The 25,292-nt window shown below is 43.4% G+C and overlaps 2 protein-coding genes across 3 annotated transcripts; both read left to right on the top strand.

Moving 5' to 3' along the window:
- Positions 1-31: 31 nt before the first annotated feature.
- Positions 32-15,582, top strand: LOC102778935 (peroxisomal succinyl-coenzyme A thioesterase-like). 2 transcript variants are annotated; one of them, XM_006782288.3, is made up of 11 exons: positions 32-277; positions 956-1,157; positions 2,186-2,285; positions 2,362-2,552; positions 2,633-2,802; positions 4,138-4,257; positions 4,496-4,578; positions 4,695-4,788; positions 13,139-13,219; positions 14,404-14,545; positions 14,797-15,582. In XM_006782288.3, exons 2-11 carry the CDS (start codon positions 962-964, stop codon positions 14,925-14,927), a joined length of 1,308 nt encoding a protein of 435 aa, XP_006782351.2. In that variant the 5' UTR covers positions 32-277; positions 956-961; the 3' UTR covers positions 14,928-15,582. The 2 variants fall into 2 exon arrangements, with proteins under 2 accessions (XP_006782351.2, XP_006782352.2); XM_006782289.3 differs by having other exon boundaries at positions 961-1,157.
- Positions 15,583-20,990: 5,408 nt separating this feature from the next.
- LOC148102025 (syncytin-2-like) lies at positions 20,991-21,680 on the top strand. The gene has a single exon (XM_087844409.1). It carries the CDS (start codon positions 21,075-21,077, stop codon positions 21,678-21,680), a length of 606 nt encoding a protein of 201 aa, XP_087700535.1. The 5' UTR covers positions 20,991-21,074.
- The last annotated feature ends 3,612 nt before the right edge of the window (positions 21,681-25,292 follow it).

Raw genomic sequence — 25,292 nt, forward strand, 5'->3', positions numbered from 1 at the left:
CACAATGCATTGCGGCGTGACGTCAACTCCAAAGCACGTCAACTAGTGAGCACGTCCCTGTGAGAGGAGACTTTAGCTCCCTTTCACGCAGCTTGTGTGGAAGCTTTGAGTTCGCAGTTTTGTTGACTCAACTTTTAAAGCTAGATTCTTCGGTAAGTTTAAGACCCTTATAGGGAACTTGCAGACCAAAAATCGACGGAGAAGCAACAAACCCGAAGACACCAGCTCAGAGGTCTGCTGCTAACAGGAAGTTGTTCACGTGATTTAACAAATAAAGGTAAGAAATGTTCGCATTGTTCGCTACAATGTTTATGCAGCTGTCATTGAGACTTAAATGTGTTTTTCCACTGATGTGGTAGACTACTATCAGGGTCTGTTATATCACTTACATTCAGGTCACTATATTTCATTTAGTGTTATATTTTTTCCAATACATGTGTAATACAATTAATATAGGTTCCAGACAGGTCGCCAGCAAAAACTAGTATTTTAATGACTTGTCCAAAAATTTCAAATGTTTTGGCATTTTAAGGTATACAGTGTAGATCAGTGGAGCACAGTAATGACACTGAATAATTGCAAAAAGGAAAAAAAAAATGTAACAGTTGTTCTTGTTATTGACCACATTCTACAGTAGAAGTGTCAGTCATGTTAAAGGTCCAGTCCGGTTTTTGGAGGTGTGGTCTTAAACTTTTGATCAGCTGTAAAATAGCCGTTTTAGTTTAAATGTTGTTTTCAATAAATTGCATGCCCCAAAAAATGTTTTCTTTCACTCCCATTTCTTCTTGTTTTCATGTTGAAACTTGTTCAGATCCAACCATGCAAAATAAGATTTTTTTTGCCATTTTTCAAGTAGTCTTAAACTTTTGATCGGAACTGTATTTAATACAAATGCATATAATGCTTGAGTGATTCAATTCCAAATCCAAGTCAAGTAATGTGTTTGTGTATTTAGTTCAGGATGGACAGGAAGCAGTGTTGTGTGAAGCTGTCGGTTCAGCCATCCAGAGGGCTCATGGATGAGAAATTCATTGTCCTCGTCCAGAATGCCCTGCCTGGTTCCCAACTGACCATCCGTGCCCTGCACCGGTGTGAAGATGGACACAGCTGGGAAGCGTTTGGTCACTACACTGCTGATACCATAGGGACCATCAATGGTACATTGTTCAGTACTGAGACCTGGAAAACTAAGAGAAGAAAATGTAGAAAGATGTGCAAGTAGGGCTCGGCAATATGGCCTGAAATCTATATCGCAGTATAATTTGAAGCACGTGCGGTAACTCTGGTTGTGCTTACTGACCTTAAACCGATTTTATGTGGTACACGGTGCTCAAAAGTCTGTCAAAAATGTTTTAGTACAACTTTGGCAAGCTTCGAAGCCGCACCGCTTGATGGATTGTTGAAGCATTACGGCTACCGCAGCCAGGAGCCTCGCAGAGTAATCTGGGTCCCCTTCAGGTCCCAAGTTAAATGAATACCGCAGCATAACTGAGAGTTAAAATCTTTAATAAAATGGTCAGTGTTGCTGCTTTACCAGGTGTAACAATTAAGATTAACATCCATGCATCCATGAAAACAGAGTTTCTTAAATTTAACAGAGTTAGAAGTTAGCGTGAAGTTAGCTCGCTAGTTTCCACCTAAACATGATACACCATGTTCTAATTGAGAGATTTCTGAAAAATTAAAATGTACAGCTCTACTCTTACTTTCAACATAAATGGAGACAGAAAACAAGAAGCAAGAAGAATGAGTAAAATTTGACTTATCTGACTGTTATGTTTCACATAATGTGCCTTACAATCCGGTGCGCCTTATTGTCAGAAAAAAATGGTAGCCATGAAAGCTACACCCAAATTTGGGATTATAGATGACAGAAATAACATAATGTAATGAGGTAATTAAAAAGTTAATTAGATAACTTTTTCTGTCGTCAACAAAAGGTGCTTTGTTTCTTGGCTATTACTGTCGCCTGGCAAAAGTTGCAGATGATATTGCTTGCAGCCGCTGCAATGCTTTCGACCAAAACAGGCGCAGATTGATGATACCATCAACATGCGGTAGAGCGGTATAGTCAAAATATCTACCGTTGGCCAAATTCATATCGCTTCTACCGTATACCGTTTATACCGCCCACCCCTATGTGCAAGTATCTAAAAGATTGTGTTTTATTTTACTTTTTTTTTAGTTTCAGAGGATCCCAGTATAGGTGGGACATATTCCGGAGTCGAACAGATGGGTTTACTGTGGAGCTTCAGACCAATTCCAGGCAGCAAACCTGGACTGAGGTAGTCTTTTTGTGGAGATGACACCAACGCAGAATCCAGTATTGGCACCATAGATGATTCTCCCATCTCTCCTCAGGATGCGAAAGAAGAACATCCAGACTCCCATGGAGGTCACAATTTCTGTTTACCAGGGTCACCAGACAGAGGGCTTCGCAGATCTGGTGCCACTCTCTGGTGTGGTGGTGGAGCGCTGGTATATGGCACCTGGTGTGCGTAGGATTCCAGTTACAGAAGGTGGACTCACCGCAGCCCTTTTTCTGCCCTCGGGTAAGTCCTGAAGAAGGTCCACAGTGAGATATCCTGTGGGTGTAAATTAAATCAGCACATGTTTGTTAACTTGTCTTAAGGTCCTGGACCTTTTCCTGGCCTGCTGGATCTATGGGGGGGTGGAGGGCAGTTGGTGGAGTACCGTGCAGCGCTTTTGGCCTCTCATGGATTCGCTAGTATGGCCATCGACTACCTGACCGCTAAAATCACCATGGAAACTGGAAAGATGGTGGACAACCAGTATTTTGAGGTACATCTAAGAAAATTAATGTTTTGGTTACAAGGAAACAACGTAAAAAAAAAGGAGATGGGTTCAGCTTGTCTCTTTCACCTCTATAGCAATGTTGACCACCCTGGGCTTCCACCTGAGTTATCCTTCTTTTTGACTCCAATGAAGACTGTAGTTTACAAAATCACATTGTCTTCAAAAAGACTTGAAACAAGCAATTAAGCCCATAAAAGCCAAACAAGAATGTTTACTGATGTCATAGACTGAAGGATTTCAGGTCCATTCCATAGACTTCCATACATGTCTTTTTGCAACCAGATGAATCACCATGTGGATCATGGAAGAATGTTTTAATACACTTAGACTTCTTGATACTGTTGCGTACACCAGTGAATAAAATCGGTTTTCATAGAGTCTGTGGTAAAAATGAAGTAGTCATGCACTTTTGGATCTGATACTAAATGATCTTTAATGCCACTTTCCTCAAACAAAGTCTCTGCAATGTCTGATTACATGCATGCAACAGCATCCTGCCTCCAGCATTTCCTACCCAAGCACTATCCTTGTACTTGGTTAAATTCTCTTAACCTTTCTGGTGTATGAAAACAGCTCAAAAATCTCTGTATAATGTAAACCAGATGAAGTTAGAGTGACAGCGAGACAGTTTACAGCCTGAAATACTTTGAATGCTACAAAGCTCTGGGCTTTTAGATGCACCATGATTCATGTCAGGTTGATTAAGACAGCATTTGCGTCCTGAATAAAACATTTGGGTGATGTCACGAGATGCTACAAAGAAATGGAACATCTGATCATCTCAGATCATGTATGCCTTAAAAGATCTTCAGTTTCTTTAATTTCAAATACTGAAATGCAAACTGCCCTTGACGTTGCTGTCACTATGCTGTGTGTGTGTGTTTATAGGTAACTAGCTCCATGAAAAACTGTCTCAAAGTGTCATTCTCTTTCACACACATCTTTAATCAGACAACAGAAACGAGAATGAAAAGTGTTGAAGTTGTTTTAGTTTAAAACTTTTTTAAAATCAATTAAAATTTGTTGTTCAGGTGTTATGGCATGCATGGTCCCTGCATGATTTTTAAAATATAGATGATATTATACCATGGACTATGGTTTCTGTCATCCTGAGTTTTAGTTTATATCTTTTGGCTTTTGTACAAGATTTTGTGTTTTGTCTAGTAATTATGTTGGTACCTTTATGTTTTGAGGAATTGGGTTTGACACTTCCTGGCCCTAAAAATCCTCTTGAAGAATTCGTTTATCTAACCTTAAAGATCAAAATGAAAGTCCTGGTTTTGGTGTTACCTGTTGTCTGATATATTTTTCCACATACAGACAGCCTACAGAGTCCTGCAGCAACATCCTCAGGTCTGCGGCAGCAAGATCGCCATGATAGGTCTTTCCTTTGGCACCAGTATCACCCTCAAGATGGCTGTTTACTCTGAAGTTATAAAAGTAAGACATTTTTATAGTGACACTGGAGCTGGAAAATCAACATCAGTCTGTTTTCAGCAACAATGCATGGTCAGGATGAAGAAATAGGTTGACCACTGGCTGTGTTTTTAAAGTCACTGGTTTTGGCAAATTGCTAATTCATCATTTCTTAGAATATTCTTGTCTACCCATCTTATTCCTAATCAGGTCTTTTTGTCAGTTGATAACATCTGTGTATTTTATGTGTTTTTTTTTCCAGCTCAGTGCTGCAGTCTGTATCAGTGGGAGTCATGTGCAGCCAGTTGATGGATCTGTGGAAGAAATATTGAGATTCTTTCAGAAGTAAGTTTACGTGTTGTCAGTTACTTTTTAGTTAAAGCCAAATTGGAAATCTAATATATAGAAAGATGTTAGAATAATCCTTTTTAACTTTCCCTTTTAATTTTTTGTCCCATCAGAAATGGTGACAAGACTCGCTTCAGTGAAAAGAACGAGGTGATCTGGCGAGATCTGCTGTTGCCCATCCCCACCGACCCTTCACTCAAAGTCAATGTGGGTACAACCAGCTAAAGCATATTTCTGTCTTAAAGCCCTTACACACGAGAGATGATAAATCCATGCTTATATTTTGTGCATTAAAAGTCACCTTTGGACAGTGTTGGGGAGTAACGGAATACATGTACCGCCGTTACGTATTTAAAATACAAAATATGAGTAACTGTATTCCGTTACAGTTACCGTTTAAAAAGGTGGTATTTAGAATACAGTTACTTTGTTGAAATAAATGGATTACACGGCGGTACTTCCCTGTTTCATATTGTGGCGGGTCAGGACTGTTTGGGTTTTGTTTGACAGCTACGTTCTGTTGTTCCAGGTGGCAGCGTTACGGTTGCCATGGTTACAGGGTGACGCTCTCTCTCTGCGTGTTTCCTGGGTGAGAGAGCGCCTGTTGTTGTTGTGCTAAGCTAATAGGCAGAATGCTACCGGTATACCTCTAAAGAATGTAGCATCATAGGCAGTATAGTTCGTGCTGCAGGGAGAATGGACTGTCATACACGTTATGTGTCTGTGAGCGAGGGAGGGAGAAAAAGGAAAAGTACGAGCTGTCATCGAGCAAAAACGGGAGCTGGAAGCATGTAAATATAATAATAACCACTGCAGCCAAGAAGAGTGCCTGACGAGCCCAGTTGTAAGTAAGCTATTAAGACTCGACTGTACACCGTGTTCGTGTTTTCCTCCAAAAACAATAAGTTCCGTTGGAGCAGCCTTTCAACGCCTCTCTCTGTCTCTCGCTAGCAAAGTTGACCCAGACAACAAAGTAAAGCTAGTTTTCGGCTACGAGCCCGACACAGAACCCACCGTATTAGCCAGAGGTCCCTTTACTACGGTTCGGAGCCGCGGACCTTCAGTAACAGTAATAAATCACAGCAATAGTACATTCATGTAGTTGTAAACAGCATGATAATATATTAAGTAATCCAAAGTATTCAGAATACGTTACACTCATTGAGTAACGTAACGGAATACGTTACAAAATACATTTTGGGGCATGTATTCTGTATTCTGTAATGGAATACATTTTAAAAGTAACCTTCCCAACACTGCCTTTGGATTCATCTAATGTAGCCATTCACACCAACCACGTAATTATTCCTGCTGCTGAGGTGGGATGCAGTAAGATAAACTCAGCATCGCTTCACTTTATTTCTTTCACAACTAGGGCTGGGCCATATTATATCGTTCACGGTAATACCGGTACAATGTTAGGCAACGGTAAGAAAATGAATATGGGTAAAACGCGCATGCGCAGTGCCTTTGTTTTCATACGCACATGGCCGATTGTTGAGTGAAACGGATGAACCAGAATTGGTTTGTAAAAATGGTGCAAGTTCAGTGATGTGGAACTGGTCTGGTGTTTGTCCATCAGATACACAACAAAGCACATTTTTTTTGTAGAACATGCAAGCGGGCCATCGTTATTGCCGTATTTGTCGGACTAAAGTGCTCGTAAATCTGGGAGTAATCTGGATCCTAAACTCCGTCCCCTTCAGGTCCCAAAGTCAAACGAACACACAGCATCACTGAGAGTTAAAAACTGTCTAAATTCTTTCATCTTTAATAAAACGATCAGCATTGCTGCTTTACCAGGTGTAACTATGAAGTTTAACATCAAGGCATCCATGAAAACAGAATTTATTACATTTAACGGAGTTAGAAGTTAGCAGGAAGCTAGCGGAAGTTAGCTCGCTAGTTTCGCTAGTTACCTAAGCATGATATAACATGTTCTGACTGAGAGATTTCTGAGGAAATTCAAACGTACTGCTTTGCTATCACTTCCAACATAAATGAAGACAGGAAACTAAACAGCAGTGACGTTTGTAGGGTTACTGAAGTTGGGCTAGGTGGTATATAATGATGTGCTACGTGATCGCTAGCGATACAGCTATGTTAGTGTGAGGGCACATGCATATAACTTGTGGAAAACTGTCACGTAGGGCCTTTTAGCGGCCTGTCTGAATAAGCCAAGAGGAAGTGACATATTGAGGAGAGCCCGTGGGAGCGCAAAAAAAAAAACAGGGTGGTGCGCTGTTGGGAGCGAGCGGGGTGTGCGGTACTGATCCCGCATGTGCCATTACAGCGGAAGACACCAAGAAAGCCCCGCGGTCAGAACGAACCTGAACGAAGAGTAACCGGGAGGTTAGTGGGGCAAACAGACAGCTGTGATCCTGTCTGTTTATGTGGAATTTCCCTCCGTGTGTGGAATCCGACTCCGGTTACAGCAGTTTTGTTTTTTTGTTTTTTTGTTTTTTTGTGAACCCGAGTCTGGATATCCTGCTCCAGCTGTGGAATTTCTGGGCAGCCTAACAGACAGGAACTCTGGTTCACGACAGCTACACCTAGAACTGTTTATTGGTTTCACATACCAGGGACAATTCACTGGATCGGACTTTACTGTAAAGACTGGAACTTTTTTTTTTTTTTTTTTGCTGTTTGTAATGTGATGAAGCTGTGTTAACCATTCTAGATAAGAGAATTTCTGTGTTAACCTGAATTGTTCTGCTGTATTGTGATCTTTGCACCCTTTTCCGGTGGCTAGTGTGGTGGGAGGGGTCGAGAACTCACAACATTGGGTCACAACAGCCTGTTTGATTTATTTTATTTTACTTCTTTTATTTATTTGGTCTTGGGGAGTTTCCTTACTGTCGCACTTTGCTCTCCAGGGCACTGTTAACATCTATAATCAATCTTGGTTCACGAGGGCCATCCGGAAAAATAAAAGGGGCCACATTGTTTAAAAAGACGTTGTATGCTTCTGTCTAACTCAGGTTGCCTTGGAGTAGGGGCACCTGAGTTGTCTGGTTAGGTACAGAAAAACGGAGGTAAGCGAGGCTGTGTTAATATTCAACAGTACAGTCCAGGCAGTCGTTGTTTCGCAGGTTTGGGCCCCGGAGCCCTCTTCTGTGCCTGTAGCAGCCAGACAGCTAAAACCATTCTTACAGAAGTAAGTATAAGGGTCAACTGTACTAGGGGGGGGGTCACGGACTCAGATCCCACCACCCTTTAGTCGTTCAGGGCAGCCTGTGCGCCTCTTCACCCCTACATAACGGGGCTAGTAGCCCCTTACATTAGCATAACATAAACAGTGAAGCTGGAGGATGAACGCTAACACTTTTCCCCTCAATAAAAGTTACCGTGAGGGTTCCTGGTGGTTAGGGACAAATGCAATCGCATGGCAGGATGCTGTAAACGGACCAAACTTCAGTCAGGAGAACAACTGAGATAATCCTTCCACAATACGAGGTTAGTCATTAATATATTGTAACAACACGGGAATAGAGCAGCTGTGATAGAGTACAGCATTAATGAATCAATGGTACAGAAGTGGAGGAAGCAAGAAGAATGAGTTGAATAAAGTTTGATTTATCTGACTGCTTTGTTTCGCTTAATGTGCCTTATAATCCCGTGCACCTTATGGTCCGAAAAATACATCCATCCATCCATCCATCCATCAATCTTCATCCGCTTTATCCGAGGCCGGGTCGCGGGGGCAGCAGCCTAAGCAAAGAGGCCCAGACCTCCCTCTCCCCAGCCACCTCCTCCAGCTTATCCGGGGGAACACCAAGGCGTTCCCAGGCCAGCCGAGAGATATAATCTCTCCAGCGTGTCCTGGGTCTGCCCCGGGGCCTCCTCCCGGTGGGACATGCCTGGAACACCTCACCCAGGAGGCGCCCAGGGGGCATCCTTGTCAGATGCCCAAACCACCTCAGCTGGCTCCTTTCGATGTGGAGCAGCAGTGGCTCTACTCTGAGCCCCTCCCGGATGGCCGAACTTCTCACCCTATCTCTAAGGGAGAGGCCAGCCACCCTTCGGAGGAAGCTCATTTCCGCCGCTTGTATCCGCGATCTCGTTCTTTCGGTCACTACCCACAGCTCGTGGCCATAGGTGAGGGAAGGGACGTAGATCGACCGGTAAATTGAGAGCTTCGCTTTTACACTCAGCTCCCTCTTCACCACGACGGACCGGTGCAGTGTCTGCATTACTGCAGCTGCAGCCCCAATCCGTCTGTCGATCTCCAGCTCCCTTCTCCCATCACTCGCGAACAAGACCCCGAGATACTTGAACTCCTCCACTTGGGGCAGGAACTCATCCCCGACCCGGAGTGGGCACTCCACCCTTTTCCGGCTGAGAACCATGGCCTCAGATTTGGAGGTGCTGATCCTCATTCCTGCTGCTTCACACTCGGCTGCGAACCGCTCCAGTGCGAGCTGGAGGCCCTCACCCGATGAAGCCAACAGAACCACATCATCCGCAAAAATCAGAGATGAGATTCTAAGGTCACCAAAGCGAAAGCCCTCCGCCACTTGGCTGCGCCTAGAAATCCTGTCCATAAAAATTATGAACAGAACCGGTGACAAAGGGCAGCCCTGGCGGAGCCCATCACCCACCGGGAACGAGTCCGACTTATTGCCGGCAATGTGAACCAAGCTCTTGCAACGGTTGTATAGGGATCGAATGGCCCGTAGCAATGGGCCAGACACCCCATACTCCCGCAACACCTCCCACAGGACACCCCGAGGGACACGGTCGAATGCCTTCTCCAAGTCCACAAAACACATGTAGACTGGTTGGGCAAACTCCCATGCACCCTCAAGTATCCTCGAGAGGATGAAGAGCTGGTCCAGTGTTCCGCGACCAGGACGAAAACCGCATTGTTCCTCCTGTATCCGAGGTTCGACTAGCGGACGAACTCTCCTTTCCAGCACCCTGGCATAGACTTTCTCGGGGAGGCTGAGGAGTGTGATCCCCCTGTAGTTGGAACACACCCTCCGGTCCCCCTTCCTAAAGATGGGGACCACCACCCCAGTCTGCCAGTCCAGGGGTACTGCCCCTGATCTCCACGCAACATTGCAGAGGCGTGTCAACCAAGACAGCCCTACAACGTCCAGAGCCTTCAGGAACTCGGGGCGGACCTCATCAACACCAGGGGCTCTGCCACCAAGGAGTTGTTTAACTGCCTCAGTGACCTCACCCCCGGAAATTGGCGGGTCATTCCCCTCATCCCCAGACTCTGCTTCCTCCTCGGAAGACGCGTCAGTGGGATTAAGGAGGTCCTCGAAGTATTCCTTCCACCGCCTGACAATTTTCTCAGTCGACGTCAGCAGTGCTCCGCCAGCTCTATACACAGTGCAGGTAGAGCACCGCTTTCCCCTCCTGAGACGCCTGACGGTTTGCCAGAATCTCTTCGAGGCAGTCCGAAAGTCTTTTTCCATGGCCTCTCCGAACTCCTCCCACACCCGAGTTTTTGCTTCAGCCACTGCCCGAGCCGCATTCCGCTTGGCCTGTCGATACCTGTCGGCTGCCTCCGGAGTCCCACAGGCTAACCAAGCCCGATAGGACTCCTTCTTCAGCCTGGTGGCTCCCTTCACCTCTGGTGTCCACCATTTGGTTCGGGGATTACCACCACGGCAGGCACCAACCACCTTGCGGCCGCAGCTCAATGCAGCAGCTTCGGCAATGGCGACGCTGAACATGGTCCATTCGGACTCAATGTCCCCCGCCTCCCTCGGAATGCTGTTGAAGCTCTGCCGGAGGTGTGCGTTGAAGATCTCGCGGACTGGGGCCTCTGCTAGTCGTTCCCAGCACACCCTCACTACGCGTTTAGGTGCACCAGGTCTGTCCAGCGTCCTGCCCCGCCACCTGATCCAACTCACCACCAGGTGGTGATCAGTTGACAGCTCAGCCCCTCTCTTTACCCGAGTGTCCAGAACATATGGTCGCAGGTCTGGTGATACGATTACAAAATCGATCATCGACCTACGGCCTAGAGCGTCCTGGTGCCACGTGCACTTATGGACACTCTTATGTTCGAACAAGGTGTTCGTTATGGCCAAACTGTGATTAGCACGGAAGTCCAATAACAAAGCACCGCTCGGGTTCAGATCAGGGAGGCCGTTCCTCCCAATCACGCCCCTCCAGGTCTCGCTGTCGTTACCCACGTGAGCATTGAAGTCTCCCAGCAGGACAACAGAGTCTCCAGGTGGAGCACCTTCCAGCACCCACCCCCCCCCCCCCAGGGACTCTAAGAAGGCTGGGTACTCCGAACTGCCACTCGGCGCATAAGCGCAGATGACAGTCAGGACCCGTTCCCCGACCCTAAGGCGCAGGGAACAAACCCTCTCATCCACCAGGAAAAACCCCAATGTACCGGCAGCAAGCCGAGGGGATATTAGAATACCCACCCCAGCCCGCTGCCTCTCACCAGGGGCAACTCCAGACTGAGACAGAGTCCAGCCCCTCTCCAAGAGACCGGTTCCAGAGCCCAAGCCATGCGTAGAGGTGAGCCCGACTATATTAATTAACAGTGCTGAGCGCCTCAGACCCAGGCCTAAACACGCACACTGCACAAAGATACATCTTTCCATATCCACCCTAACCTCTGAAGCAGATGAACACATTTCCTTTAGAGCCAGCAGTGACCTTAGTGTGTCAGGAAGAATCCCCATTTACATGAACAAATTGAAGTCTGTTAGACAGATGTGATTCAACCCAGTGCTGCATACTAGTTTTAATACCTACAGCATGCAGTGATCTGTGTGATATAATGTTATGGTTAACAGTGACAAATGCTGCAGAGATGAGGCCACTGTTAGAGGCCATAAAAAATTATTTATAACCTTCACTACTACTATTTCTGTACTTTGATAAATTCTGAACCCTGACTCAAATTCTGCAGTAAACCATTCCTTTCCAGATAATCATGTAGCTGTTTTACAATTATTGTTTCAAGATTTTTTTTTAGATAAAAGGGAGGTTGGATTTGTGTAAATAAATAACCAACAGAGAGCCAAAAGTCCAAAGTCAACATTAGTCAAACAGCACAAGAGGTGAGGGTGACACAAAGCTAAGGTGCTATGAAATAGTATTTGTCCATTTCCCAATTTCTTTTATTTTTGTATTTATTTATTTATTTTTTGCAAATTTGTCAGACTTAATGTTTCAGATGATAAAATAATTTTTTATATTAGCAAGGATAACCTGGGAAAATATGAAATTGAGTTTTTAAAAGGTTATTTCATTTATTAAGGCTATCCAAACCTACCTGGCCCTACGTGAAAAGGTAATTGCACACCTTTGGTAAATCATGAATTAACTAACCATACCCAGGCCTGATGACTGCCAGACTTAATGAATGAAGAAATAATTTAAGTAGGTTCTAGATAGTAGGTACAAGTAATTTATTTCTCAGGATGCCCACCATCAGTTTTAATCAATGTAGTATAAAATTATGGGGTAAATATTTGCAACTAAAACTCCATTTGTAGGGCATAAATAAAGTAAATAATTTTGGCCATAATCGTGCAGCACTACTTCCTTCTATACCATGAACTAGGGATAGTTCCCTAATTCTATATATTTTTCAAAAGAGACAATATTTCTTCAAAAATGGATCACTTAGTCTCTTAATAATCTCATTGCTAATGCTATCTCTTGCAAATGCTATGTTTCTCCTTTTTTGTATAGCCCTTTTCAGTTCTTCTAGCAGAAATTAATATTACATACAGTGTTATCTTAATTAACCCCATGTGTATATATGTGTTTCCTTAACATTTCATTTGTTGTTTCTTACACCTTCCTTACTTATGTCAGCTCCTCTGTGAACAGATTTAACCTTACAGATTTCCTTTATCCACCTCACTTGCAGCAACCATGTTTTTCTCTTCTAATACTGTTATCCTGCTTCTTTTTAGAAGCAGATGCTTTTTGGCCATTAACCTTCAGATTTTTTTTAGATAAAAGGGAGGTTGGAAGATAAAAGGAAGGTTGGATTTGTGTAAATAAATAACCAACAGAGAGCCAAAGGTCCAAAGTCAACATTAGTCAAACAGCACAAGAGGTGAGGGTGACACAAAGCTAAGGTGCTATGAAATAGTATTTGTCCATTTCCCAATTTCTTTTATTTTTGTATTTTTTTTTTCAAAAGTATTCAAAAGTATTTTTGGCCTATGGCCAATTTTGAACCAATTAACCTAATCCAACTAATTCCATGTCTTTGGACCATGGGAGGAAGCTGAAGTACCCAGAAAAACTTCTCATAGAAAGGCCCAGGCTAGATGGTGGAATCAAACTAAGGACCTTCTTGCTGTGAGGCAACAGTGCTAACAACAACGCCACTGGTGGTTACAACTGTCCAACAATGAAAAAGCAAAACTTAAAAATATTCACTAAAAATCCAAAGCTGAAATCTATAACTAAGAATTCAAAACTCAGAACAGAAACGAACAACAGAAACCCTTAGAACCATGCCAGCAAGAGGTGATAGAAAGCCATGCATAATTTCATGAAACTTCCATAGTTGAAAAGGGTGAAAAAAACAAAACTTCTGCTGTTTTTGTCTGTTCAGGTGGGACGGCTACAGTGTCCTCTGTTGCTGGTTGTAGGTGAGGATGATCAGAACTGGCCAGCCCAAGAGTCTGCATTGGATGTAAGTTTCCTGTCACAACGTCCTGTGTAAAGAAGGTGGTTGAAATAAGGTTAGAAATGGGATTTTAAAAATCTGCATGCGATGCTGCAGACATGTGTAAGCCAAGATAGCCTGATGATTGTCATCTCCCTGATAGCCCTTCCTTGTCAGAAAAGTGGAGCTTTCCATTGCTTGAACCTCCCCGTGCTGAGGATGTGTCACCATTGGGGAAAAAAGTGGTTAATGCCATCACTGATGGCCAACACAGGAACTATAAATGATAACCCTGCATCATTTTATAAACCATCGAAGGGTCTGCCCCCAAGGGCCTCCCAGGACAGCTGATGCCCCAGGGGACACTGGGGCAGCTCCAAGAGTTCCCCAGGACACTGGCCACCCAGTGAGGTAGCAGGAAGAGGCTTGGTCCTGAAATCTTTCAGAAACAGGGAGGAGGCTTTTGTAGCCCCTGGCTCCAACCCTTGTTTTTCTGTGGGCTTTGTTCAGCTTTACCACACTGAGTGCTGCTTCCTATAGCATCGAGCTTGTGTGTGGCTCAGATATAGCAGATGGAACCACAAGTAGTTTAAGTAGACAGCCATGGTTTTCTACCTAAGATAGCCAGAGGGCAGTGCTTTGCTATCCAGAAGGAGGTCATAGCCCTGCTGGTTGCCACTCCCTGCTCCTTCATTACCTTAACCAAAAGTAGAGAGGTTAGGACGTGCTGCATTTCTATGGCATTTCAGATCCATCCCCCAGCAGTTTAGCCACTCGGTACTGGTACATCACCTGCGTTATCCTCCCGTTCCTGGATTGCCAGTTAAATATATAATTGCCTGCAACATCCAATTGGAACAATATTTCACAAAAATCTCAAAAATATATTTGAAAAAATTCTACTAAATAAAACAGAAAATAAAGGCTATAGGGGGTAAAGGGGATTAAAACTATAAAATTCAAATCGAAATAGAATTTCTCAGGTTTTTGGTGCATTACATTCGGGATGGGTAATAACTTATTGAAGATCATTAGACATAATTTTGTGAGTTCTCTGGCTAGTAAGTATCAACATGATTTTTTTAAATAAAATGTTTTCAAGTTTGTGTCTGTAAAGAATAAATTATGTGACAACTAAAGGGCTTCACATAAAAAAGACACAACAAAACTATTTCAAAAATATAAGAAAGTTTTACTTTCATGTTTTCCAGATTAAGGAAATGATGGCACGAGCGGGGAACAGTCATCTGCTCACTGTCCTGTCATACCCAAATGCAGGTCACTTGATAGAACCGCCCTACACAACTCATGCCAGATCTAGCACCTTCAAGACCATTGAAATAGAAGAGAAGGGTAGGTTCACTTTCACACTGCAAGGTTGTTGACTGTCTCAGTTGTTCTTTGAGGACCAGAGGGGTCCACATTTTGGCAGGTTTGAGAAATTAATGTTATATATAGTTGATGTTCAGGTAATTTTGTGGCAAGAAAATGATTGTGAAAAAAACTCTGGACTACACATGCAAATTATCAGTAAATTTCTTGTGGTACCAGTTTTGGTAACAGCAGTTTTTTGGTGAGTCCTGATGTCTGTTTTGTTTTTGCAGTGATGTGTCTGTGGGGTGGACAAATGGTGGAACATTCTCGAGCTCAGGAGGATGCCTGGAAAAAGATCCTGGTTTTTCTCAGGGAGAATCTGTATGGTGGCAGAAACCCTACCTCATTTTCTCACCTGTAGTCAAGATGATGACATAAGTTCCAAAGTCAATCCAAGGTGAAAGTATTTGCCTAAAGACATAGTTAGGTGAGGCGACAATGGAAGCTCTTCTGTGCCAATCAGTATATAATGCATTGCTATGAAGATATTGATTATGACCTTTGGATTCAGTTTCAATATTACTTATCAAAAATGTCTTCTTAATAGAAATACTTAACAGGTGTAATGGCTTCATATGATCATTAAATCATAAACTACTTTTACAGAAAGACAGCAGAGACAATTGTTCCCCCACCAAATACTCACACAAACCAAAATATCTTCCTGCACTATACTGATTTAACAGGATAAACTGGGTAAGGTGCACTGCTTTTTGACTGATGAATTGTAAAATGTTTTTACTACTATGATTAAATAAATATCTAATATATTACTAAAAATTATTAGTGAAAATGACAAGTGGTGAAGAAATTTTTCAAACCACATCAGTACACATAAAAATGTACTACTGAAAACTGTGCATTCAGACTGACTATAAGTTTAATTTCCAGCATCAAATTCTATACATCATGTCTGCATTAGTTGTCCTTTGGGGATCTCTGGAAAAAAGTTATTTGTGAAAAATAAATGTTGGCCTGTGTCTGTAAAGTGTATTAAAATGTTAATAACAAATAAAGGCTGAATTAAAAGGTTTGATCATTACATGACATTGTTAACTCTCAATATCTATAGGGACAATTAAAATATGAATGAATGTAGAGTGTAACAAAGTACAAATACACCGTTACTATATTTAAGTAGAATTTTTAGGTGTCTGTACTTAAGTATTTATTTGTGTGACATTTTTTTACTTTCACACCCTACATTTCTAAACAAATATCAGTACTTTCTACTTCTTACATTTTCAAAACAGGCTCGTTACTTTTGGTTAAACAAATTTGTTATTTTTTTCATGACACTGTGAGCCTTTGGGCTCAAATCCAACCAATTTGAGCCTAAATGGTAAAACGTGAAAGCCAGTGATCTTTGTGTATTAATCACCAGAGAATGTTGCATAAAAAGAGGTGAAAGAAGCAAAAGTGTGCCATAATCAGGGGTTAAAACAAACTGGTGTGTTTTTGTGTGGCTTTATTTTGTGCATTGGCACAACACCAGAACGAGTGCAGATATCCACAAGTAGCAGTTGAGGTACTTCAGCATCTAGCTACTACAAGTGAGAGAAGCATAAAAAAGCTTAAAGAGAGTAAAGTTTTTTAAGTAGCAGGTTATTTCAAATTCAACGTTTCTATGTCTTGATGCATGCTTAATCATATAGGTAAGTAAATCTCCAAAAGTTGATTCTGTTCATCTGGACGTGGTGTTTTGTGGGAGAAACGTTTCGTCACTCATCCAAGTGACTTCTTCAGTCTCAGCTGACTGCAGGTTTCCTCAATCTTATAAACAGTACATTTGCATAATGACTGAAACCAGCCCACTGAAGGAACAATGGGCTGGGAGGTCAGTTCCTTAATTATGCAAATTCTCATGACCATTGATCAACAACCACTGACCAAAACCCACTGATCAAAGCCCACTGATCAATGGCCATGAGTACCATTCACAGAGAGTTGGGGAATGGCTGCAATCACAGCATTGTAAGATGGCGAAAGATGTACCCTTAGGCGCAGCTCTAAACACCACATCCAGAACACTTTGGATTTTGTTGAGAAGGTGAGAGATGTCATTATGGAGGCAGATGAAACCATGGTCTCGTACGATGTTACATCTCTCTTCACTTGCATCCCAGTCACGGAAAGCGTTGGAGTAAGTCCGTAAGAGATTACAGGATGACCCCAACCTCAGCAACAGGACCACTCTCAGCATCGACCAAGTGTGTTTGCTTTTGGAACTGTGTCTTCATTCCACCTACTTCGCATACAAGGGTCAGTCCTACAGGCAGAAACATGGGTGTGCCATAGGCTCCCCAGTTTCACCCATTGTGGCCAATTTGTACATGGAAGAAGTGGAAAAGAAGTCTTTGCTATCCTACTGTTACGGCTGCCGTCGTGGACTGGGATTATGACATGCAAATGTGAGTGTACAGGTGCGCCTCCAGGAGTGGTGGATCCTGAAGATGGTACGCCAGGACTGGATGCTGCTCTGGAGGCAGAGTATAAGACGGCACAGTTGAGGACAGCAATCATCCATCCTCGGTTTTACCCCAACCGGCTGGGGCTGCAACATGCCCTGTGTTGCTTTGCAGGTCCAGGAGGAAGTAGGGGTGGATCGCCTTTTCAGTTGGGTACAGTTTTCTCATGTTTAGTTAGTTAGGGATGTAAGTGATTGTTGTTTGGTTATGTTTCTTTGGGGCTAGGTAAGCAATCGCTCCTCTGAGTTAGTTTCCCTTTTTGTTTGTTATTTTGGTGTGGGTCTACTCCGAAGCCTGAGTGACTCCTGTGAACCCATCTTTTGCTTCTTGTTTGCAAATTAACCATTTCATATTTTAACTTATGGTGTAATGTGCTGCTTGGGGTAGAGCAGGGGATGGATCACTCTTCCTGTTGCGGTCGGGTTTCCTAGACCGGCTGTAACACCTACTCTGGAACACCACCGAGCCATTGGTTCAGATATGTGGATGACACCTGGGTGAAAATCAAATCTCGGGACGTACCACATTTCACGGATCACATAAACTCGGTGGACCGACACATCAAATTCACCAGGGAGGATATGAAAAGTGGCAGGTTAACCTTCTTAGACTGTGAGATTTCCATCAGTAATGGGGGACATCTAAAAGCCGATGTGTACCGTAAACCTACGCATATGGATCAGTATTCAAGGTTTGACTCTCATCATCCACTGGAGCACAAACTGGGTGTCATCAGGACGCTTCAACACAGAGCCAACACGGATGATCTGATATTCTCATGTCGGTGTTGTTCCCACATCATCATGATAAATGTTGTTCCAGGTTTAACAATGCAAGTGACCAATCACATTTTTGTGACGTCATACTTTTGCAAGCCAAGCGATTCATTCATTTATGAAATTCCAATGCTGCAAGGACAATATGTATAATGCTTACCGTTTATTAAAGAACAGTATCCTGAAATGCAACAAATTCAAATTGCTGGATTGGCAGACAGAGGCAGTTTCTCGCAAGTTAAGTAGATTTTTTTTAAGGCGTTCTTTTTCCCAAAGTCGCAAAAGTATGACGTCACAACAATGTGATTGGTCACTTGCAATGTTGAACCTGGAACAACATTTATTATGATGATGTGGGAACAACACCGACACGAGGATATCAGATCGTGCGTGACAAGAGATTGCCCAATAAACATATTAAACTGGTTGAGCAAAGCTTACCAGAAATGCAACCAAGCATTTGCAATAACTGCCAATGAGTCTGTTACACCTCTGTGGAGGATTGTTTTGGCCCACTCATCTTTGTAGAATTGTAATTCAGCACAAACCTACATGGCCTTGTGTGAAAAAGTGCTTACATTTTAACCACTGATTTTATCTACTGTTCTGATTTTATTTACTCTTTTTTTTTAATTAATAATTAATAATAATAATAAATCATGCTTTTTATTTGTTTTTGGTTTTTTTAATGTCTCTGTAAAGCACTTTGAATCACCTTGTTGTTGAATTGTGCTATATAAATAAACTTGCCTTGCCTTGCCTTGCCTATGTAAGACGTCATATGTTAATCAACTTATGCATATTCATGTAACCTCAATAAAGAGCAGTGTTACGAGGGAGCAGACGAGAGTCTGACAGAGGTCAGGTCTCCCTCATGCATGAGTAACACAAAGAACTTTGCCTACTTGGTGTTCAATGCTTTTGCTGTGTAGTTAAATTGTCTCGTTCCAGCGAGGGGTTGTGCTAGACAGACCCACCATTAATTGGTCCTTCCAGGCCGGATCCCTGGAGTCGACATTCACCGAGGAGAAAAGAGACACGCCCCAAGACTGACGTCAGCCAGGACTTATAGAAGTTCCTGCAGCAAAGCCCCGAGGCGTGACAATTCGTCATCGGGCCAGTGGATTAGCCATCTGTTTTTTTCTCCTCGATGGATGGTGACTGACGGGATTGATGCTACACGCAATAAGCAACACCAAGTAAGTTGGAGAGCGACTCTATAACCGCGGAATTGGGTTTGTGTCCCGAAAGTGGGTGTGTGTCCCGAAACTGGGTCTGCAGTGATCCGTTCTGCGATGTGATCCAACTTTCGCTCAAGGGTCTCATTTTGAGCAGGCCTCTCTTTGATGTATCCCACCATACGCTCAGTGGTGTTATGTTGAGTCTTCACAGCAGCTGTAAGCGTCTCCAAGGTGTTAACCATGCTGCGTTTGTTGTGAGAAGTCGCGCCTCGTCCCATTGTTTGAATTCCAGCGGGCAGCCTTGGGGGGGGTTTGAACAGCCGGTTCCGCTCTCTTAATTCTCCGATAAGCCAGGGCCAAGCCAGCTCCGATCAGCAAGAACCCTGTTATCATGGTTCCGAATAGGTTGATATCTTCAGCGTCCTCGATCGACAGTCCCGCCAGGCACAAGATCCTCCATTTCTGCCACCCGTCCATCGTGTATCCGGCAGGGAAAGTCCCTCCAGGGCACTCGAGCTCTCCCGAGCCCAGACTTCTCGTTGAGAAAAGGGTGTCAATAGCATTCAGAGACCAGTTGATCAAATCCATAATTCTCTTTTAGGTTTTAGAGAACGACAGTGAGAGACTGTTCAGGGAAAGTAATACACACGAGACAGGACAAGGACAGGACACAAGAGGCTAAGCAGGGAAGATAAAGGGAAGGAGGAGAGGAGAAAAGTGCAACCGCCTTCGCCAAGAGCCAAGAGAAATGGAGAAATAAGAGAAATAAGAAAAAGAGGTCACAAAGCTCTGAGACCGCTGCCTTTTTAGCAAATGAAATTTTGTTTCAGGGACTGGCTGGAAGAGGGCAAAATAGAGGTAGGGGTAGGAGAGGTAGAGGCCCATGGCGACCCCAGGATAACTGTAGAAGAGCGAGAGATGTTATCAATGCGGGGAGAGGGGCCACTTTGCCAGAGAGTGCCCCGAAAACAAATCTGAGGAATATAAGCGACCATACTCACAAAATCCATCACATAACGATTGACTAGCACCTGTTGACACTGCCAACACATGCACAGATGATTCTTTAGCTTGCCAGAATCTACAACAGCCTGTGATCCAGACTCTATTAGATTTAACTGAAGTATTGTTAAACTTGTCAGGGAAAGAAGTGAAACCAGTTCGCACGTTAACTGTGCAAGGCAAAACCATTCAATTTTTGTGTGATTCAGGAGCAGATAAAACTGTTAAAATATCATGTGTCAGGAGTTGGCCCTTCAAGTGGCACAATTTATGTAAAGTCTGCAAATAGTCAGTTAAATCAGCATAGAATCTCTAAACCAGTGTGATTAGAGATCCTACCACAGGAGAGGCAGCTCAGGGTTCAGTTGTAATGTGCCCAACCTGTCCGGTGAACCTCTTGGGAAGAGATATGATGATAAAACTTGGAATTTCAATAATTCCAACATCCACTGGGATGATAGCTGCAGGAAAAGGAAAAACTGCTGAGACAATGGTTCATCAGGACAGTGGGGATTTGCATTATTACTGGACACTGGACCTGTCAGCCTCCAGACCTGATCAAGTAAACTGTAAACTGTTAGCTGCAGCTGAGGAAATGTTGACAACTCATGTTACACTGAGATTTAAGACCACGCCTGAGCCTGATGAGGCTTACACAGATAAAGTGCTGAAACTAGGGCCACAGAGAATCACCATAAAAGCAATATACACTGATGGTGAAACCATGGCTGGATGTAGTGTGATCCTTTCTGAAGCTGCACAACAACTCTTTACAGGACAGACACCACATGTTTCACTGACAAAGAGTGGCACGGCTGAGTGGACAGACTTAGCATCTTTGGTGAGACAGGGGGAGAGTGTTGGAATGTGGCAGCAAGCTGGAGGGGGTTGGGAGACAGACATGCAGCGCAGCATCTTTTGTAAAAAGCTGGGATGGGTGACACATACTACACCACAAACACACTTAAAGGGGGGTGAGAATGACACAACAGAATGATATGTTGCAGATGTCAGAGATCACCCGGAGCTTAAACAGGTCCCAGAGAAGCTCTGGTCTACCGGGAAGACTGATGTAGGGTTAATGACAACAGCAAGTCCAGTAGTAATAAAGCCCAAAACGTCTTTTAGGCCAAGAGTGAAGCAATATCCCTTGAAGCCTGATGCAGAGGTACGGGATTATGTGGAAATCAACCTATATGCCCTACTGCGACACATTAATCTCACTAAGACTCTTGGAACAGCCTTAGCGGAGGAGCAGAAGGCCATCAGAACGATGGTACTACAGAACAGGCTGACCCTGGACTTGATAACAGCATCACAAGGAGGAGTGTGTAAGCTGATTGGAGAGACGTGTTGTACGTTTATCCCGGACGGCTACACGACTGGAAGAGACATCTATGAAGCACTGCAGAACATAACTGCTCTGCAGAAATATGTTGCCGACCATACATCAGGAGGAGACGCATCACAAGGCTGGATAGCCTGGTTGACATCTGGACCATGGTGGAATATATTCTTGAAATTCTTGACTCCCATTCTTATATTGTTGATATTGTTTTGCTTATTTCCAGGTTGCATCTTGCCATGTGTAAGATCGATGGTGAATAAAATGATTGCTAACACCTTTACCAACTATATACTGTTGCAGCAGAGTGACATGGATGCCAAGGCTAATATGTGTGTATGAATGAAGCCTGCACTGAAAATGTTGTGTAGAGCTGAAGATATATACGCCAAATAGCCTTAAAAAATGACAATACAGGGTGGTGATGTTGGATTTATATTTTATTATTGTCATTTGTATTGAGAAACATATAATCATTTATGTTTGAAAGTATATAGTTGATTGCATATTGAAAGAATGTCTCATCCTAGGAGGTCTGTAACAACTCTGTGTAGCATGAAGAGGGGAGTGCGTTCACTCCTCTTCAGAGTGTTCTGGCATAGATCATACACCTTCTAGGAGAGGTCGTATCTTCTCTTGTTGATATATGGCATAGCAAACACACATATATCTGTTTGAATGTAAGAGCCTTTGTTTATGTGAACTGCTGGACTCCCTGGCGCCAGTAGAGTGGGGAGTCTTCACGGGATCGTGAACCCCCCCCCCCCCCCCCCCCTACACACACACACACACACACACACACACACACACACACACAGACAAGGTATTCTTTGTCCACATGTATACCTATGTAAGACGTCATATGTTAATGACCTTATGCATATTCATGTAACCTCAATAAAGAGCAGTGTTACGAGGGAGCAGATGAAAGTCTGACGGAGGTCAGGTCTCCCTCATGCATGAGTAACACAAAGAACTTTGCCTACTTGGTGTTCAATGCTTTTGCTGTGTAGTTAAATTGTCTCGTTCCAGCGAGGGGTTGTGCTAGACAGACCCATCACTGACTGTTAAAATGCCCCTTCTGCTTTGCTACATTTCTAAAGTGGAAATTATAACAATACAACAGCTGTTTTAGAATTCTGGTGATTCCATGTTGTGATATCACCAAAAGATGTTATCCCTGTTCTAGTGATATAATGTCATAACAGGAATTCCATGTCTTAATGCTGGTTTTGTAATGAAGGATAAACAATTTCTCCAACACTGGGAACATGTCCTGGGAATACTTGTACTGACCAGCAGTCTAGTGTCCTGCAGCTTTTCTTTAATGTGATGGAGCAATGCACCTTCTGATTGGTAGATGACCTAGTCTACCACCTGAGCCAAAGCTGCCACAAACATATCATTAAGGTGCAGGAGACTTGTCCAGCTGGATTTTGTGATATTAATTATGGCAAAAATATTGCTATTAGCACTGGTGAACCAATGTGTGTGTCACTATTTGACTTGAGTAAGAACAGTTGCTTGGTTCCTGTATTTTCAGAGACAGATATTGATACTTACTTTCAGCATATAGCTATTGTGCTACATTGGCCACACAATGCACTGAGTATAATGTTACAGTTAAAGTTGACAGGTAAGGCTCAGGAGATTTATTCCACCCTGTCTGTCTTTTGAATAAAATCTCTTTTATGAAATGCTTATCTTACAAATATATGAATTTGTACCAGAACACTACAGGTAGCATTTCAGGGGTCTCAGAAAAAGATCTTGTTAAACTTACTGACTTTGCTAGAGAGATAAGAAATTTTTATTTGGTGATACTAAACATCCAAGGTGACTAACTTAGCCACAGTGAGAGTGTCTTCCAACCCCTGTTAAGTCTCCCTTGCCCTTCATGTGTTTCATGTCTGTGTCTTACGTTATCAAGTTCAGGTTGTCATGTCTGCGTCTCATTATGTTTCCTGTTTTATTTTGAAGGGGTCCTGTGTTCCTATGTTCAATGTTTTTAGTTTTACTCTCCCCTTGTGACGTCGTTATGTTCATGTGTGTCAGCTGTTTCCCCATGTGTTTCCGTTTCCCTCATTATCCTCTTGTGTGTATTTAGTCTGTGTGTCTTCTTCAGTCATTCCTTGTCAGGTCGTCTGTTGTTCACGCCATGTTCTTTACACCAGGTTTCTAGGTTTCATGTCCAGGTTTTTTCATATTGTTTGTTTGTTTAGATTTCCCAGTTTAGGTTTGTGTTAATTTTGCTTCAGTTTGCCTTGCCTCTTGTTTGTACCTTTTACCAGCCTCATTAAATGGCTCGCTTTTTGTTAACATTCAAGTTTTGTTCCCTGTTCCTTGGAGTCTGCATTTTGGCTCATCCTAAATCGTTAATTCATACAGTCTGCCCTCACCAGACTGTGACAGAATGACCTGACCATGTTGGACCCAGCAGACAGTTACTTCAGTGACTTTGTTGAATTTAAAATTCGTGTCACGTAACTTCGAGGACTCTGGATTATTTCCTGCGCAGGGAAGCAGGAGGAAGAGAAGGACTCCATTCGGGCCCAACTAGCTCGGATAGCAATGGCCAACCCAGGTTTTATGGACTACTTGCCGGTAGACTCTAAGAACTTTGTTTTGGCCACAATTGAGAAAGCCCCGGAGGTAAGCACAAGTGACACCATCGTCTCAGAAAAGGACAATGTTTTAAGGGACTCCCTAGTTTTTGTATCTGTCCCTAGTGAACTAAGGATGTATGATGTGACTGGTGAGAATGTTACAGCTATCAAGGTGCCATCCACCATATTTAAACTGGCTAAACTACTTGGACTTACTGCCTCAGAGCTAATGGATTAAGTTAAGTTTTGTGTTCCACAGCCATTTATGTTTGAATCAGCTCACCATGATTTTTTTGTCGATATCCACTGAAACTGTTCATGTGACACCTCAAAAGACTGTTTTATCTGAGCCTGCATCATGGCTCCTGTCCCTGCTCCCAGGCCAGCTGAAGTTCTGCTAGCCCCAGCACCCGTATCAGTTCTTTGGGTGAGGGAGGCTGGGGTCCAGTTGGTCCCTGCTCTGGTTTCCAGGCCAGCTGAGGCTCTGTCAGTTTCTGCACCCGTACCAGCTCCTCGGGTGAGAACGGCAGCTGCCCAGCCATTGCCGGTGCCTGTCCCGGCTTCCAGGGTGAGGGGGGTTGTGAACCAGTCCACCCCTGCACCCATGCCGGTCCCCAAGGTGAGGTCAGCCAGGATACAGCCAGTCTCTGCACCCGTACCTTTATTTTGATGTTTATAGTATATGGTTAAGCTCATTAGTAGTTCTATTTCATTTGTTATTAGATTCCCCTTGTGTCTTCCAACCCCTGTTAAGTCTCCCTTGCCCTTCATGTGTTTCATGTCTGTGTCTTACATTGTCAAGTTCAGGTTGTCATGTCTGCGTCTAACTATGTTTCCTGTTTTATTTTGAAGGGGTCCTGTGTTCCTATGTTCAATGTTTTTAGTTTTACTCTCCCCTTGTGACATCGTTATGTTCATGTGTGTCAGCTGTTTCCCCATGTGTTTCCATTTCCCTCATTATCCTCTTGTGTGTATTTAGTCTGTGTCTTCAGTCATTCCTTGTCAGGTCGTCTGTTGTTCACGCCATGTTCTTTACACCAGGTTTCTAGGTTTCATGTCCAGGTTTTTTCATATTGTTTGTTGCTCCCACTCCCCCGGGTGGGAGCAACTAGTGTCCAGCAGGTGCCTGCACCCTTTCCTGTTTCTGCTGGAGGCTCTAGTGAGCCCACCACTACAAGCTCTACTTCAGTCATTAGCTCAGTCTCTAGCTCTGTAAGCTCTGCTACCTGCTCAGTTTTCAGCTCAGGCATCAGCTCGGTTTCCAGTTCAGTCATTAGCTTTTTCACCAGTTCAGTCAGTTGCTCAGTCACTTCCATTCTCTGCTGGAAGCTCCAGTGAGCTAATTCAG

This window comes from Neolamprologus brichardi, chromosome 7 (genome assembly GCF_056152115.1).
Source record: "Neolamprologus brichardi isolate AB-2024 chromosome 7, ASM5615211v1, whole genome shotgun sequence".
In the NCBI taxonomy this organism is placed as follows: Eukaryota; Metazoa; Chordata; class Actinopteri; order Cichliformes; family Cichlidae; genus Neolamprologus; species Neolamprologus brichardi.

Coding starts and splice junctions, on each gene's coding strand:
- LOC102778935 (XM_006782288.3), top strand. CDS start 962: ATGGACAGGAAGCAGTGTTGTGTGAAGCTGTCGGTTCAGCCATCCAGA. Junction 1,158..2,185: donor TACCATAGGGACCATCAATG/GTACATTGTTCA, acceptor CTTTTTTTTTAG/TTTCAGAGGATCCCAGTATA. Junction 13,220..14,403: donor CCCAAGAGTCTGCATTGGAT/GTAAGTTTCCTG, acceptor CATGTTTTCCAG/ATTAAGGAAATGATGGCACG.
- LOC148102025 (XM_087844409.1), top strand. CDS start 21,075: ATGACAACAGCAAGTCCAGTAGTAATAAAGCCCAAAACGTCTTTTAGG.